This window comes from Globicephala melas, chromosome 16 (assembly GCF_963455315.2).
Source record: "Globicephala melas chromosome 16, mGloMel1.2, whole genome shotgun sequence".
NCBI classification, from domain to species: Eukaryota; Metazoa; Chordata; class Mammalia; order Artiodactyla; family Delphinidae; genus Globicephala; species Globicephala melas.
Genome location: NC_083329.1, coordinates 75,959,702 through 75,973,787, shown reverse-complemented (window position 1 = coordinate 75,973,787; position 14,086 = coordinate 75,959,702). Strand labels below are relative to the sequence as shown.

The window sequence follows — 14,086 nt, the reverse complement described above, 5'->3', positions numbered from 1 at the left end:
GAATGATGAATTGACCATGAAAAGATAGTAATAGCTAGTATTTACTGGGTGCTTATTTTGTTTAATCTCATAACCTGAGAATGAATGAGGGGAAGAGGAGTCAGGTTTCGCTGAGGCTTCTGACTTGGGCAGCTGAGTAGATGGCAGAACCATATTCTAAGGTGGGGATCACCAGAATCATTGCAGGCCTAGAGTGAAGAGGAAAGATGGCAAATTAAATTTTGGACATGTTAGTTAAAAATACCTGTGAGACAGCTAAGTGCAGATGTCTAACATGCAATAAGATAGTCATGTCTGACATTCCACATCTCACAGACGGCTTAAAATTACAGATTTGGGGGGATTTCCCTGGTGGCACAGTGGCTAAGAATCCACCTGCCAGTGCAGGGGACATGAGTTTGATCCCTGGTCCAGGAAGATCCCACATGCCACGGAGCATCTAAGCCCATGTGCCACAACTACTGAGCCTGTGCTCTAGCCCTGCGAGCCACAACTGCTGAGCCCACGTGCCGCAACTACTGAAGCCCGCTTGCCTAGAGCCCGAGCTCCACAGAAAGAGAAGCCACCACAATGAGAAGTCCGCGCACCACAACGAAGAGTAGCCCCTGCTCGCCGCAACTAGAGAAAGCCTGCACGCAGCAGCAAAGACCCAACGCAGCCAAAAATAAAATAAATAAATTTATTTTAAAAATAAAATAAAATTACAGTTTTGGGAATTGTCAGCATTAGAAGGTAATTGAAGCCACAGTAGTAGATGATCTTTCCCAGGCAGAGAAGGAAGCATGAGAAGAACAGGTGGCTAGGACCAAGCCTCTAAAGACATGGATGCTTAAGAGATGGTTAGAAAAAAAGGAGCTTCCCTGCCCCCCCCCCAAAAAATAGGAGAGAATCTTACGTGTGAGATATATAGTAACTGTTGGAGTGTGTGGTCAACAAAATCTTACTCTGCTGAGGGATTGAACCTTATTCAAGGTAAGGATTGAAAATTCTCCAGGATTTATTACATGGACATCATGTGACCATGGTGAGAACAGTTGCAGAGGGTTGTGAGATGGCGCACTGTGGTCCAAGTGTGTATTGTGGGGAAGTAAGTAAGAATCTCATGTGTGAGTAGATGTGGCATAGACATCTCTTTACTGAGAAGACTGAGAAGGAGGAGAAAGGTAGAGGGTGATAAATATCTATATAGAATTGTGAGGTTGAAGGGGGATTATTTTTGCCTGTTTGCCTTTTTTTTAACTTTTTAAAAATAGATTTGAACATGCTTCTGTTCTGGTGGGAAGGACCCAAAAGAGTAGACAAGGGAATAATTTGTGGAGTGAGGCTTTGAGTAGGTGGGAGCAGGGCAGCAGGACACCTTACAGAGCATAAGAGAAAAGTCGTGGCTTTCCAGCTTTCTTTTAAACCGTAACCCATGATCAGAAATACATTTACCAAGTCTATTTATAGAAACATAAAAACAGATACCTTGAAAGAAAATCATCATGAAATTATACTTGGACTGTGAGCAGTGCAGTCTGATATTTTCTATTCTATTTAAATAAAAGTTGTTTGAGATCATGATTCACTAAATAGATTTCACGTCCAGTTAATGGGTTGAAATCCACAGTTTAAAAAACATGAAAACAACCTAAATATCTGTCGACAGATAAATGGTTAAAGAATATGAATTCTATATATATGCAATGGAAAACTACTCGGCCATGAAAAAGAATGAAATCAGGCCATTTGTAGCAACATGGACGGACCTAGAAATTATCGTACTGAGTGAAGTAAGTCAGAAAGAGAGAAATACCATATGGTATTGCTTACATGTGGAATCTAAAATATGACACAAAGAACTTATCTACAAAACAAACATGGACAACAGACTCGTGGTTGCCAAGGGGGTGGGAGGGGATGGATTTGGAGGTTGGGATTAGAAGATGCAAACTATTATATGTATGTATACCTGAATCACTTTGCTGTACACCATAAACTAACACAACATTGTAAATCAGCTATACTTCATTAAAATAGATATTAAAAAAACACTAGGTTAAAAGATTAAAGAGGAAGGATATTTCCTTCTGTGGAAATTAGGACTGAGTATTGACAGGAAACTAAAATAGAATTGCCAGGCAGTGTGGAAAGCCTGATCGATGTCGTTTTTTATGAATTTGGACAGTACCAGTCTTCTGGTTGTGTGGCTTTTCTCTAGCAGTTCCCAGAACCAAGTGCAGATTCAGAGAAGGCAGGAAGTTAGATTTGTCAAGGATAAGGATTTTTGCCAGACTGTTGTCGAAGGACAGGGGATCACAGGGGTTTTGTGTATCGCTCTGAGAGTGGCTGAGGCATTGGATCTTGGATTCTAACTAGGATAAATAAGGAAATGAGGAAAGAAGGAGCTGATAAGTAAGGAGATTGTAAAGGAGTCCGTGGACTGTTGTCCTCGCAGTTGAAGAAGCAGTGAGCGAGTGGGCTAAAAAGGGAGAAGCTCCTGTTTTGAGAGTAGGAGATTCCCGATGGTTCAGGTTCTTCCTTGTGACTGGAGCAGAAGCAGCCTCTGCATTTGTCCTGGTTGAATCCTGAAGTTTAATCTCTTTTGATAAGTGATCAAATATTTGATGATGCTTTTTCTCAAGATTCTCCCTTCATAATTAAATAATCTTGTTCCTTTTATTGTTTAATGTGTCCCAGGAATGCTAAGCTTCCATTACTCAGTTCATTCTTCTCTCAATCATCTAGCAGTATGTGCCCCCCAGAAATTACTTGAACACAGTGTGCTGGCTGTGAGTTCACCTGTGTAGTGCACACTGGGACTTGATCCTCGCTTATTCTGCCTTGGAATTCTATATATTTACAATAAATTGTAAGAATTCACTGGTTTTTTGGCAGCCAGATTGCGTTTTTGTCAAGAACTTGCATGTTCACCTAAATTCCATGTCATTTATGAATTTCTTCTGAGGTTTACCTCACATACCTGTATTTTGGCAGTTGATATACTCTTTAGTTAAGTATAAGTCATCGTTCCTCTAATTAGAGTTACACCATTATCCAAGGCCAAAAAAATTTTCTTTAATAAATTTATTTATTTTTGGCTTTGTTGGGTCTTCGTTGCCGCGCACAGGCTTCCTCTCTAGTGGTGAGCGGGGGCTACTCTTCGTTGCGGTGCATGGGCTTCTCACTGCGGTGGCTTCTCTTGTGGAGCTCGGGCTCTAGGCATGTGGGCTTCGGTAGTTGTGGCACGCGGGCTCGGTTGTTGTGGCTCGCGGGCTCTAGTGCGCAGGCTCAGTAGTTGTGGCACACGGGCTTAGCTGCTCCACAGAATGTGCGATCTTCCTGGACCAGGGATCAAACCCATGTCCCCTAAACTAGCAGGCAGATTCTTTTTTTTTTTTTTTTTTTTTTTTGCCTACCTTAATCGGGCCTCTCACTGTTGTGACCTCTCCCATTGCGGAACACAGGCTCCGGGCGCGCAGGCTCAGCGGCCATGGCTCACGGGCCCAGCCGCTCCGTGGCATGTGGGATCTTCCCAGACCGGGCACGAACCCATGTACCCTGCATCTGCAGGCGGACTCTTAACCACTGCGCCACCAGGGAAGTCCCAAGGCCAAAATAGTTCTAAAGTTCATTTCTCTCATCCAGTGTTAAATATTTCTTTCCATTTATGTTAACCACAAACCTGTAAGTGTGCTTTCCCTATGTTTATCTAAGTTGCTAGTTTTGATGATTGATACCAAACGTTTTAGTAAGTAGTTTTTGGAGGCTGCCTTTCTTCACTTTGACAGTCTGCATCCCAGGAGTCTGAAACTTTCTCTTGGTCTTCATGGTTTCTCAAGAGTTTACCAGTGGTCATTTTACATTCACATATGATTATTTTTGCCTTGAATCTTGACACTTGAACTCTGTTCAAGAGACTTATGTCTTCCTTTTCCATTTGCAGGACTTTATGAAGGCAACATTTACATATTAGTTGGTTTTTGTTTTCAGTTTTCATTTTCCATAGGAGCCCATAATTGGGTTAATCAGAGCTCTGGATTCATGATACACTCTCATCATTGGTCCATTACATTATGGGCTACTTTTATTCAAAGTAGTTACTTAGTAGTTTCTAATAATATAGTAACTGCTCATAAACTCACCACTCACAAGAAAAGCTAAGACCTTGATAATAACCCTACCTGTAATCATACGGTCCTCTCCATTAACCCATACGCTGCCTCCCCACACAAGGAAATCATCCTCCTGTAGCCCATGTTCAGGATAACCTTGCTTTCCTTTTATATAGTATACATTAGTTATATGAATTTATTAATACATATATTACATATATACATGTGTGTTACATATATAATTACATATTTTTGAGATTTTAGTTGTTTTAACTTTTAAAAGGGCAGTATGCTATATGTAATCTTTTGGTACTTACTTGTTTTACTTACTGTTGTTTTCTAAGATTCATTTCTACTCTTGTGTGTGCTGGAGATCATTTGATTTGACTATTACATTCCATTGTGCAACTACACCATAGCTTATCCATTTACTTTTTTGTTGGTAGCCTTTTGCGTTGAATCTATGTTTTTGCTGACGTGAAAAAAGGGTTTGAAATGCCTATTCTTATTCATGTCCAAAAGTCAAGGGTCATAGGGTATATGAATATTCAACTTAAGGAGAAGATGCCAGACTGTTTTCCAAAGTCATTGCATTAAATCACATTCCTCCCTGCAATGTTTAAGAGAGATTCTGATGATCTGCATCTTCTCCAATATTTGATATTTTATGTTTTATTAATTTTTGTCAACCAGGTGGGTGTAATATAGCATTTCATTGGGGTCTTAATGTTCATTTCTCTTGGCAAGGTAACTTTCATATTTAAAAATCACTTCTCTTTGGTGGTTAAGTCTGAAGCAAACGGCTGATGTAGTTTGTAGCTGTAGTTTTGATGTAGCTGTAGTTCTGCCTTTTCTCTCTATCATTATTATTACAGTTTCTGCTGTAAATCATGTACTTTCTGTTCCTTGTTCTCCTTGCTTTGTGTTTGGCTGTATGTTAAAAAATCATTTTACATCTTTGTTTTTTTTTTTTTTTTTTTTTTGTGCGTTACGCAGGCCTCTCGCTGTTGTGGCCTCTCCCGTTGCGGAGCACAGGCTCCGGACATGCAGGCCCAGCGGCCATGGCTCACGGGCCCAGCCGCTCCGCAGCATGTGGGATCTTCCCGGACCGGGGCACGAACCCGTGTCCCCTGCATCGGCAGGCGGACTCTCAACCACTGTGCCTCCAGGGAAGCCCACATCTTTGTATTTTTTGAGCCCCACTTTATTTTAACCCTTAGGTTAATTGTTTTCCTGCTTATCTTTCCAACCCCTTCCTTGCATCATATATATCTCCTCTTTTGAGCATCTTAGAGAATTTGCAGTGCATCCACATTGGTTTGCTGTTGCCCCTTCCTTTTGTCCTCATTGTGGTCACTCATGCTTGATTCTCAGAATATCTCTGTACTCATCATCCCTTCTGGGCTGTCTGAAGCTGTTCTGTTCTAAGGGAATGGTTTTACCAATTTAAATAAGATAACCATGTGGAAGTATCTAGAATGATACTGTCATAAATTAAACACTCAATAATGTTTTCAGTCTTCTGAGTTTCTGGCTAAGGAAGGAAAATGTTTCCTCTTCTTTCTCTTACAACTTACTGAAAGGTACACATTAAGTTATACCTAGTGTTTCGTTCTTTGCTGGTTAAAATGATAAAATGCCAAGATCACTTTCTTATGAGATTTCTCTTTTCTATCTCACCCAAAACTTAGTTTTAAATCCATGCTGAAAGTTTCTTTTTGCTTCCTCTGTCTTCTGAGGAGTGACTGCAATCAGAAAGGCAACTGAAGAACGTATGACATACACTTGTTTTGCAGAATGAAATTTCCAGTGGATGGTGGCGAGGTGAAGTGCCCCAGTTACTGCTTTATGAATTCTCATTGCCAGTTTTGAGTTTTGATCCAGATATCTGAATGTCTGAAGTATCCTCTGTTTCGATCCTCTCTAATTTTTTCCTTCTAAATTCTCTATTTCATGCTTCTGCCCCTTTACGTATGGGTTTTATTCACTTTTTTCCTTCCTGGAGTACGATATCACTCTTCCTTGCTTAGAATTGATCCTTTTGATCCAGAAAGTTAAGTCCTGTGTTGCAGGACCATCTAATAGAACCTACTGTTTACTTAGCATTATCATACAAATTGCGTGGATGCAGTTTGCTATTGAAAAACATTGTGTCCTATGCCTGTAAATCCCTCTGTTTCTGGTCAGTACATTAAAAAGTGCTAGACATCCTCTATAGTTTTCTTGTGGTCCCAGCATGCCCCATGGCAATCAGGACAAGTTTAAAGTGGTTTATGGGTTTATTGAATTTTGTCAGATAGGTCTCCAAATAGATTCAGGTTTAATAGGTTTTTTTAAAAATCAAAATTTTAACTTCATTAGAAGAGAATCTCATTAAATTTTCTTAGGAAAGTTTTAGAAAACAGTTTAAGGTATTTTGTTTCGAAATAATTCTTTGTAAAAAATATCTTGTCAGAGGCTTCCTAGGTGGTCCAGTGGTTAAGACTGTACTTCCACTGCAGGGGGCACGGGTTTGATCTGTGGTCACGGTACTAAGATTCCACGTGCCACGCGGCCAAAAAAAATGTGTGTGTGTGTGTGTGTATATGTGTGTGTGTCAGCTAGCGCTCTTAATTCCTTTACATAAAAGCAAACATATCATATGAATTTTATAGCTTGAAAGCATATCATTATAACTCAAAATGCCAACTTTTCTAAATGTATTCTTCAACTCAAACCTTGTTCCCAGTATTTCTGAAGGTAATGAAATTTGTATAGGAGATGATGTGTTTCAGAAAATGTGTAACTTTATATTCTTAAGAGACATTTTGTATTGGTATTCTAATTTGATTAGATAGTTATCATGCTTGTTACTTGATAAAATCCCTATGTTTCACTCCTAATTTATAATGCATGTGAAGGAAGCATTATGTAGGTAATCTAAAAGGAGCAGCTCAGCCAGAATTCCTCTGCATTCAACATTATACATACAATATTTATGGAGGGTTACAGATTTGCCTTCCAGATATGTTTTGCTAAACTTCTCATGTGTATTTATTTTCAAAATCCTGGTTAACTGTTGACACGGGAGTCAAGGTGACATTAACATATAGTCAAAAAGTTCCTGCACTCTGAATGAATAATTAACATCTTGGATTTTGTGGTGAAACATACTATTTAGCAACTTTTCCATGTAGTGAAATTGTCACAGGTCTGTGTCCCCTTATTTTCTCCTTTGCAAACCATGTCCACATTCTCATGAAATGGAGAGGGCAATGCTCAGTACATGTTTGTTGAATGAATGAAAGAATGTAACAAACCTTTTAGCATTTATCACTGAGTCTGATAGAAGGATCACATTTTGTACCCTGGCTCCCATTTCTACTTCACGTATGTACTCAAAGTACTGTGAATCATTGAGTTAAAAGTATTTTTCTGATTTGTAAGTTATACTTAACCACTTCTTCCATGAGCTTCATGGATACACTGAGTGTTTACCAACCATAAAAAAAATCCTTAGAAGGGTTGCAGTAATCTAACTTAGAAGAGCGTTAGGTTCTTCCTAGCACAGGTATTGGCTGATGACCTGCTTCCTTTGGTCAACACGATACTCCTAGTACCAAACCATGATAATAATAGCAGTTGAGATTTATTAAAAGCTTATTGTTTTTCAGGTATTTGTTCCTAAGTGGCAAACAATTTCCATATATTAATTCATGTGATTCTCTCAGGAACATGGTTACTTTTTTTATTATTTCCACTTTAAATATGAGGAAGCGGAGACCAGAGAGGGAAAGGAACTTGCCCTAGACTAAACAGCTCATAAATGGCAGCATCAGGATTTGAACCAGGCACTCTGTATCCTCAGGCCATGTTCCTAACCACCAAACAGCTCTGCTTCCTTAGCAAGCAAAATTTTCAGCTGTGGGAATTAGATAAGAATACATGCACGGCTCCTTTACCATTTCTGGGAAAATAACTCAAAATAATGAAATTGCCTGTTTTATTATTTTTCTGTGAAAGAATAATCTTGGTAGCAGTTGGAATTTTACTTTCCTCCTTTGGACCAAATACAATAAAAAATGAACTTAACAACAACAAGAAAAAGATGACAAGATTCACTTTAAGTAATGGACACTGCTTTCTTTTAATTTTAGTTCATAGTTATTAAATGTATCTGTATTAACACATTGTAATGGAAGGACAAAAAAGGAGAAAACAGTGATCCTTGTTTTTAGGGCTTGTAACTTGATTTGCACAAGGAAAATGCATGAATAAGTAGTATGTGTAGTGTGATACAGACCTCATAAATATCTCCATGGTATATATAAAATTGGTAATTTAGCATTTTAATTTTGTATATGCACAGTATAATTTTCTTTTAGGCCACAGATTCATTGATCATGTCATCTAAGCTTATTATATATAATGTACATATTTAAACAATATTGATGATAAACTAACACAAATGATTCAGTATTCTGTGCTAAATTCTTTTATATTTTCTGCCTCAACATATTCTTATCCTGTTGACCTTTTCAAAACATTTTTTTACATGTATCAGAGTTGTCATGACGAGGAAGACGATGATGGGGAAGAGGAAGTGAAGAGTTTTGAAGTAAGATGAATCTTTCTATATTTGTTTTTTGTCTACGTTGAAACATTGTTTCATAGCTTATAACTGACATTTATGTTTCTTGCTTCATGGCTTATTGCAGCTTATTGTGTCAAGGAACTGCATGTCAGAAGCTGGATGGACAAATTTGAGTCCTAACATTTGCTGAAGTTAAGACCAAGGAACATAGACTAGTTAAAGAATCAAATAAAACCCATATGTTCAGAATGAGTGTTCCTGAGAGCCCTCAGAGATGAGGTTGCTTTAAATTGTTCTCATCTCAGTGAATGATGTGATCTGAAATTTCCGACAGACGTGGCAGAAAAATGTTTATGGAAGAGCAACATGACATCAAGTTTCTCATTAAACCCTTGGTTTGATTTTTTTTTTTTTCTAAATCGAAGAAGTCTTAAAGATTTAGCCTCTTTTGACTTCTGCCCAATTAGGTCACTCATTCCCTGTACATATGTAGGTGGTGGCACACAGTGCAGTTTGCTTGCATGAGGCAGGATTGCATATATTCCTAGGGCTATGTTCTATTTTATGATTATTTCCTCAAACCTTCTCAGATCTTACATTTCCGTATAATTCGAAATACTGCTCAATATTCATTAGCCAAAGGGAAAGTCAATATTATTTTCCCCCTTTGCTTAGGCTGCACTTTTGCTTTTTATAAGAAAGACCAGCTGTTGCTAACTACCCTCTCCTTATTTATTGGTTCTTTTTTTTTTGGAATTTTCAAAAAGAAATTAAATGGAAGGAAATGGATTAGACTTTTTTTTTTTTTTTTTGCTGCTATTAATTTACATGTCTGCTTTGAGCTAGAAGTCTGGAAATATATTAGTAGCCAGCTGTTAAGTCTTTAATTAAAGTGGACCCACAAAAAAGTGGTAGGTGAGGAGTAGATATTGAGTAGTGCCCCTTTCAGGAATAATTGGATGTGAGCATCTCTGCAGCATTGCATTGAAGTCATTGTGTAAAAAAATAACAAATCAAACTAATTTGGGAATGACCCATGACTATTGCTGGCTGAGAAAAATGCCTTAAGGTTAATTTCCTGGATGACACTATAATCTTTTCTAATGTATGTGTATTTCTAGTCTCAACTCCATCTTCATTGATGAGAAACTGAGCTAAATTAGAATGAGCTGTGCGCAGCAGATAATACTATTTTTCTGACGTGCACACCATTTATGGTCTGTCGGTTGTCTTCCGAGCAATTGTTTATTGCTATTTTGCTTCTTGTCTTCATCCTTCCTTAAGGTCACAGGATCCCAACGCAGCAAGGTAAAACTATATATATATGTGTATTTGTCTGGGTCTGAGTTTCAGTTTCTTGTGACATTTACCTTTGTTAGACCCAACATCTTGGATTCTTTTTTGTAAAAAAGAAAAAAAAAAGTCTTGCAATCTTTCTACCAAGTTTGTAGCTCCAATGCAGTTTGTCTCTTCAGTATCCCTTCCTTGACCTAGGTTTATTCTTCTTGCAATTTAAATGACTCCTAATTTGAAATTTTATCCTCTGTGTTGACTTTGAGCTGTGTACTATGCTGAGATGAAAGAGTCCACCCTTTCGGTGATTAAATTTTAGCTGGTGACTTTTCAGTGCAACGTTTCATGCCTCATCTCTCTTGAGGGTTTTTATACCAGTCTTATTACTAGAAAAGCGATACGATATATGGCATTGCTGGTGGGATTGGAAATAATCTTCTTTTCCGTTGTGCTAGTAATTGGAGAGGATATTCCATGATTTCAGTGTTAATTTAGCATTTCCTTATAGTGAAGAACTAGATGACTCTTTCTGTCTCTGAGTATTCTGAAGAGCTAAGCACCTGGAAAATTTGCTAAGAGAAAACATTTTGGTCTAGAATCACAAAAATTTTCCTTTCATATGAACCCTGTTAAGCTTACATTTTATTTTCATGAGACTATTTAGTTGGAAAATCGATCATAAACATCCCAGGAAAAAAAATACCTATAATGACTTTATTTAAAGAAAAGAGAAAGCTTTTCTGTTTTTAAGTGTAAAGTGTTCTTTTTTGCCTTCTACTTTAAAAAGTGAAATATTTTCTCTTAAGATGAATTTAGAATGTCATAAAAAATCTACTTAGAAGGAACAAATTATAATGTTTTTAACTCACTATTATATTTGGAGGACTATATTGTTCTCATATCATTTTAAAATTTGAGTTCATGCAGATGTGATCAGGTTTAGCTCTAACCAGATGGATATAATTTAATGGCATATAATAGGCATAACAGTTAATTATAGATTATGGGTTTAAATCAGTAGTTATAATGGGCGTGATCCTAATTTGCTGGATTTTTATAGTTTTATCACTAATGATCTCAGATAGAATTCCTGTGACTTGTTGAGGGTTGAAAGCATAAAGGGACTTCCTAACATCCACCAAGATTTGATTTCACGGATAGCACTGAAATTCATTCCCAAGAATATTGATTTAGACGGAGACATTAGAAAGGTTCCCTATTCAGAAAAGAAGTCTGGGAGTAACTACTAGTGGAATCTTAGCCTATACAGTGTAGGATTCAGGTCATACTGAGAACAAGAAATCGGGAGACGTACGGCGCCCCGCCTGGGAGAATGGGCTACATGCCTTGGATTTAGGATGGTGGGAGAGAAGTTCACCTAATGGTGAAACCTGGTAATTAATCCCCCCAAAAAGGAGGTAGAGACCGGCTGGTGTGACTGTCCCAGAAAGAGACAGGATTTTAGAGTTGCCAGTGGTGCCACACACCCGTACGCATAACACAATAGAAGAGATTTGGGACTTTTCACTTCTTAGCCAGTGTTTGACTGACTCGCCGTGTGATTTCTATACTATAACTCATCACTTATGCCTAATCTGTGGAATAGTCCATTTGCAAAATACACACTCTGTGAGTAAACAATATGAACTCTGCCCAAGCCGAAGAATGAGGCTGTGTTTTTAGAGCTGACAGAGAACCAATCACCTGCAGAGAGGGTTTTGTCTGAGGTTGGCCCTGTGATGACAGCAACACCACTGAAAAATTGGACTAGACAACTGGATTATTGCTTTCTCTTTATAAATTTAGTAATGGACCAGACTTTTTACATTGAGATGTCTGGTTGTTTAACGTTATTTAGTATAGTCTAAATAGTGGAATTTTTCATCTAAGTTATAATGAATTTGAAAGGTCGCTTGGCAGTTTCAATAATTCTTAAAACAAATTATGTTAAATAAAGTTTGGAATAACATAGTGTGCTGATTGAATTTTATCCCTATAACTGGCTGATTATTAATATTTGCTGTACTTTCCACTTAAATTATCTATAAGAATATTGAGAAGAAGAAAGAAGTAGATATAAAAAGGTAGCATTATAAAGAAAATTTCCATGAGGAGTAACATAAATAAAGCTCAAAAAACATGGAAAACAGGGAGTGGAGGCTAAAATGCCTAGTAGTTACCAGCTCTTCTTCCATCACGTGTATGTTTTACTGACATGATCGTGTTAAAACTTGCCTGATTTAAGTTGATAATTTAATTCCCAGCTTCATCTATTTATATGTATATTTACCTACAACTACTTATTTGTAAATTTAATTGCATATTTAGTTAGTAATTATATATAACTCTTTTTAGACTTGAGACTACTTCAATATTAAAACTATGAAAACGGACAGTTAAATATTATAAAGAGGCCAATATTAATTGAAAGGGAAGAAACATTTTAGCAATTACCCAAAATGTTAATTACTACAGTGGATTACTTTATTCGGCTTTGAGCTTTTCATAAGCCAAAACAAATAATAACAAAGTAATATTTCAAGTTGAATGACTTTTCTGAGCACGATCTCACGTAGAACAAGAAAGAGCTTTGGTACCACAGTAGACCACATTTTAAAATGATGATTTTGCAAGACATATAGCAACATTCTTCTGATGGTTGCTTCTCCTACTGCCATTCTTTCCAAATCTGAGGGTGCAACGTTCAATGATAATATTCCACACAAAAGCTTTCATTGAATTAAGTACTTTAATACAGACTTACTACTTATGGAAAAACCTAAATTAATGACGGTGAAGCGTAAGTAAATCTAGAGGAATGGACCGTTAACTCGCCTTCTAGACCATCTTTCTCAACTATTAAGCAAGTTGCATCATCCTTTGGCAAATGCCCAGTTTCTAATTCACAGATGAATTCTCTGGTGAGGCCCTGAGGTGCTATCATTCTGTCCTATTGATTAAAGAGAACTTCTTGTGTCTTAAATGCCAAATATGCCTGTGAAAGAGTTGATATTTTGTCATAAAAACTTAGCAGACTAACCTATGACATCATACCCACTAAGTACTCAGGCCAATACCCAGCTCATATTCCAAAGTATGTACCATGAGGTGTGAAACAATTCATTTAGGTCTAAAATGTCTTAAAGACTGATGTTACATAGCTCTACACAGTGATAAAAGCACTTTTGTCTGGCCCCTCCAATGATCTAAATTTTTTTTTTTTTTTTTTGCGGTACGCGGGCCTCTCACCGTTGTGGCCTCTCCCGTTGCGGAGCACAGGCTCCGGACGCGCAGGCTCAGCGGCCGTGGCTCACGGGCCCAGCCGCTCCACGGCATGTGGGATCCTCCCGGACCGGGGCACGAACCCGTGTCCCCTGCATCGGCAGGCGGACTCTCAACCACTGCACCACCAGGGAAGCCCCCAATGATCTAAATTTGAATATAATTCAATTTTTTGTAATTCTACAAGAATGAATTGGGTATATGATGTTCCCTCTCCGATAGCTACATAATTTGATCTTTGAATGGGCTTATTTACTTGTGTTCATAGGAACACAGCAATTTAGATTAGCAGGGCTTCCTGAATCTTACCAAAGAGAACCATTAAATATTAAAAAATTGAAGATAAAGCTACGGATATAAAACATTGAAACAATTATCTCTTTTATCAAGAAAATTTACACTTCTTTAGTTTCTGCTGTGGAAGCTCTATGGTGTCAAAATATGGACCCTAGAGTGTTGAGTCGCTTGTCATACTGTTGAATCATAGAGGGGAGAGGGGGAAGGAATTTTCATGGACAGTGTTCTCCAATACTCATGCTCATTGCTGCAATCTGCCAACTGCATTTTTATATACTGAAATTGTTGATCTGCAGTAATACCCTCCTGTCTTAGCCCACGTTCCCTAGAAAACAGAGCAAAGAGGTTATTTGCTAACACTCTACTGGGGTTGGAGGTGTTACAATCTCAGGGGAGTAAGAGTGAGGGAGAACGAGAACTGATACAGGGAAGCAGAGAGAATGCAGTAATGCATTCTTGAGCTGACCAGCTAACCACAACTAACCAGCCATACAGCTAGTTGCAAGATTGTGTCGGATGCCCCTGGAGAGGCTATATGCATCCTGGA

The 14,086-nt window shown here is 38.0% G+C and overlaps 1 protein-coding gene across 1 annotated transcript in view; it reads left to right on the top strand.

Moving 5' to 3' along the window:
- Positions 1–14,086, top strand: part of RYR2 (ryanodine receptor 2) — a 721,218-nt gene that overhangs the window by 618,114 nt on the left and 89,018 nt on the right. Inside the window, exon 79 of the mRNA XM_060286446.1 lies at positions 8,638–8,691. Within this exon, the coding sequence (XP_060142429.1) occupies positions 8,638–8,691 (54 nt within the window). The remainder of the gene's footprint in view (positions 1–8,637; positions 8,692–14,086) is intronic.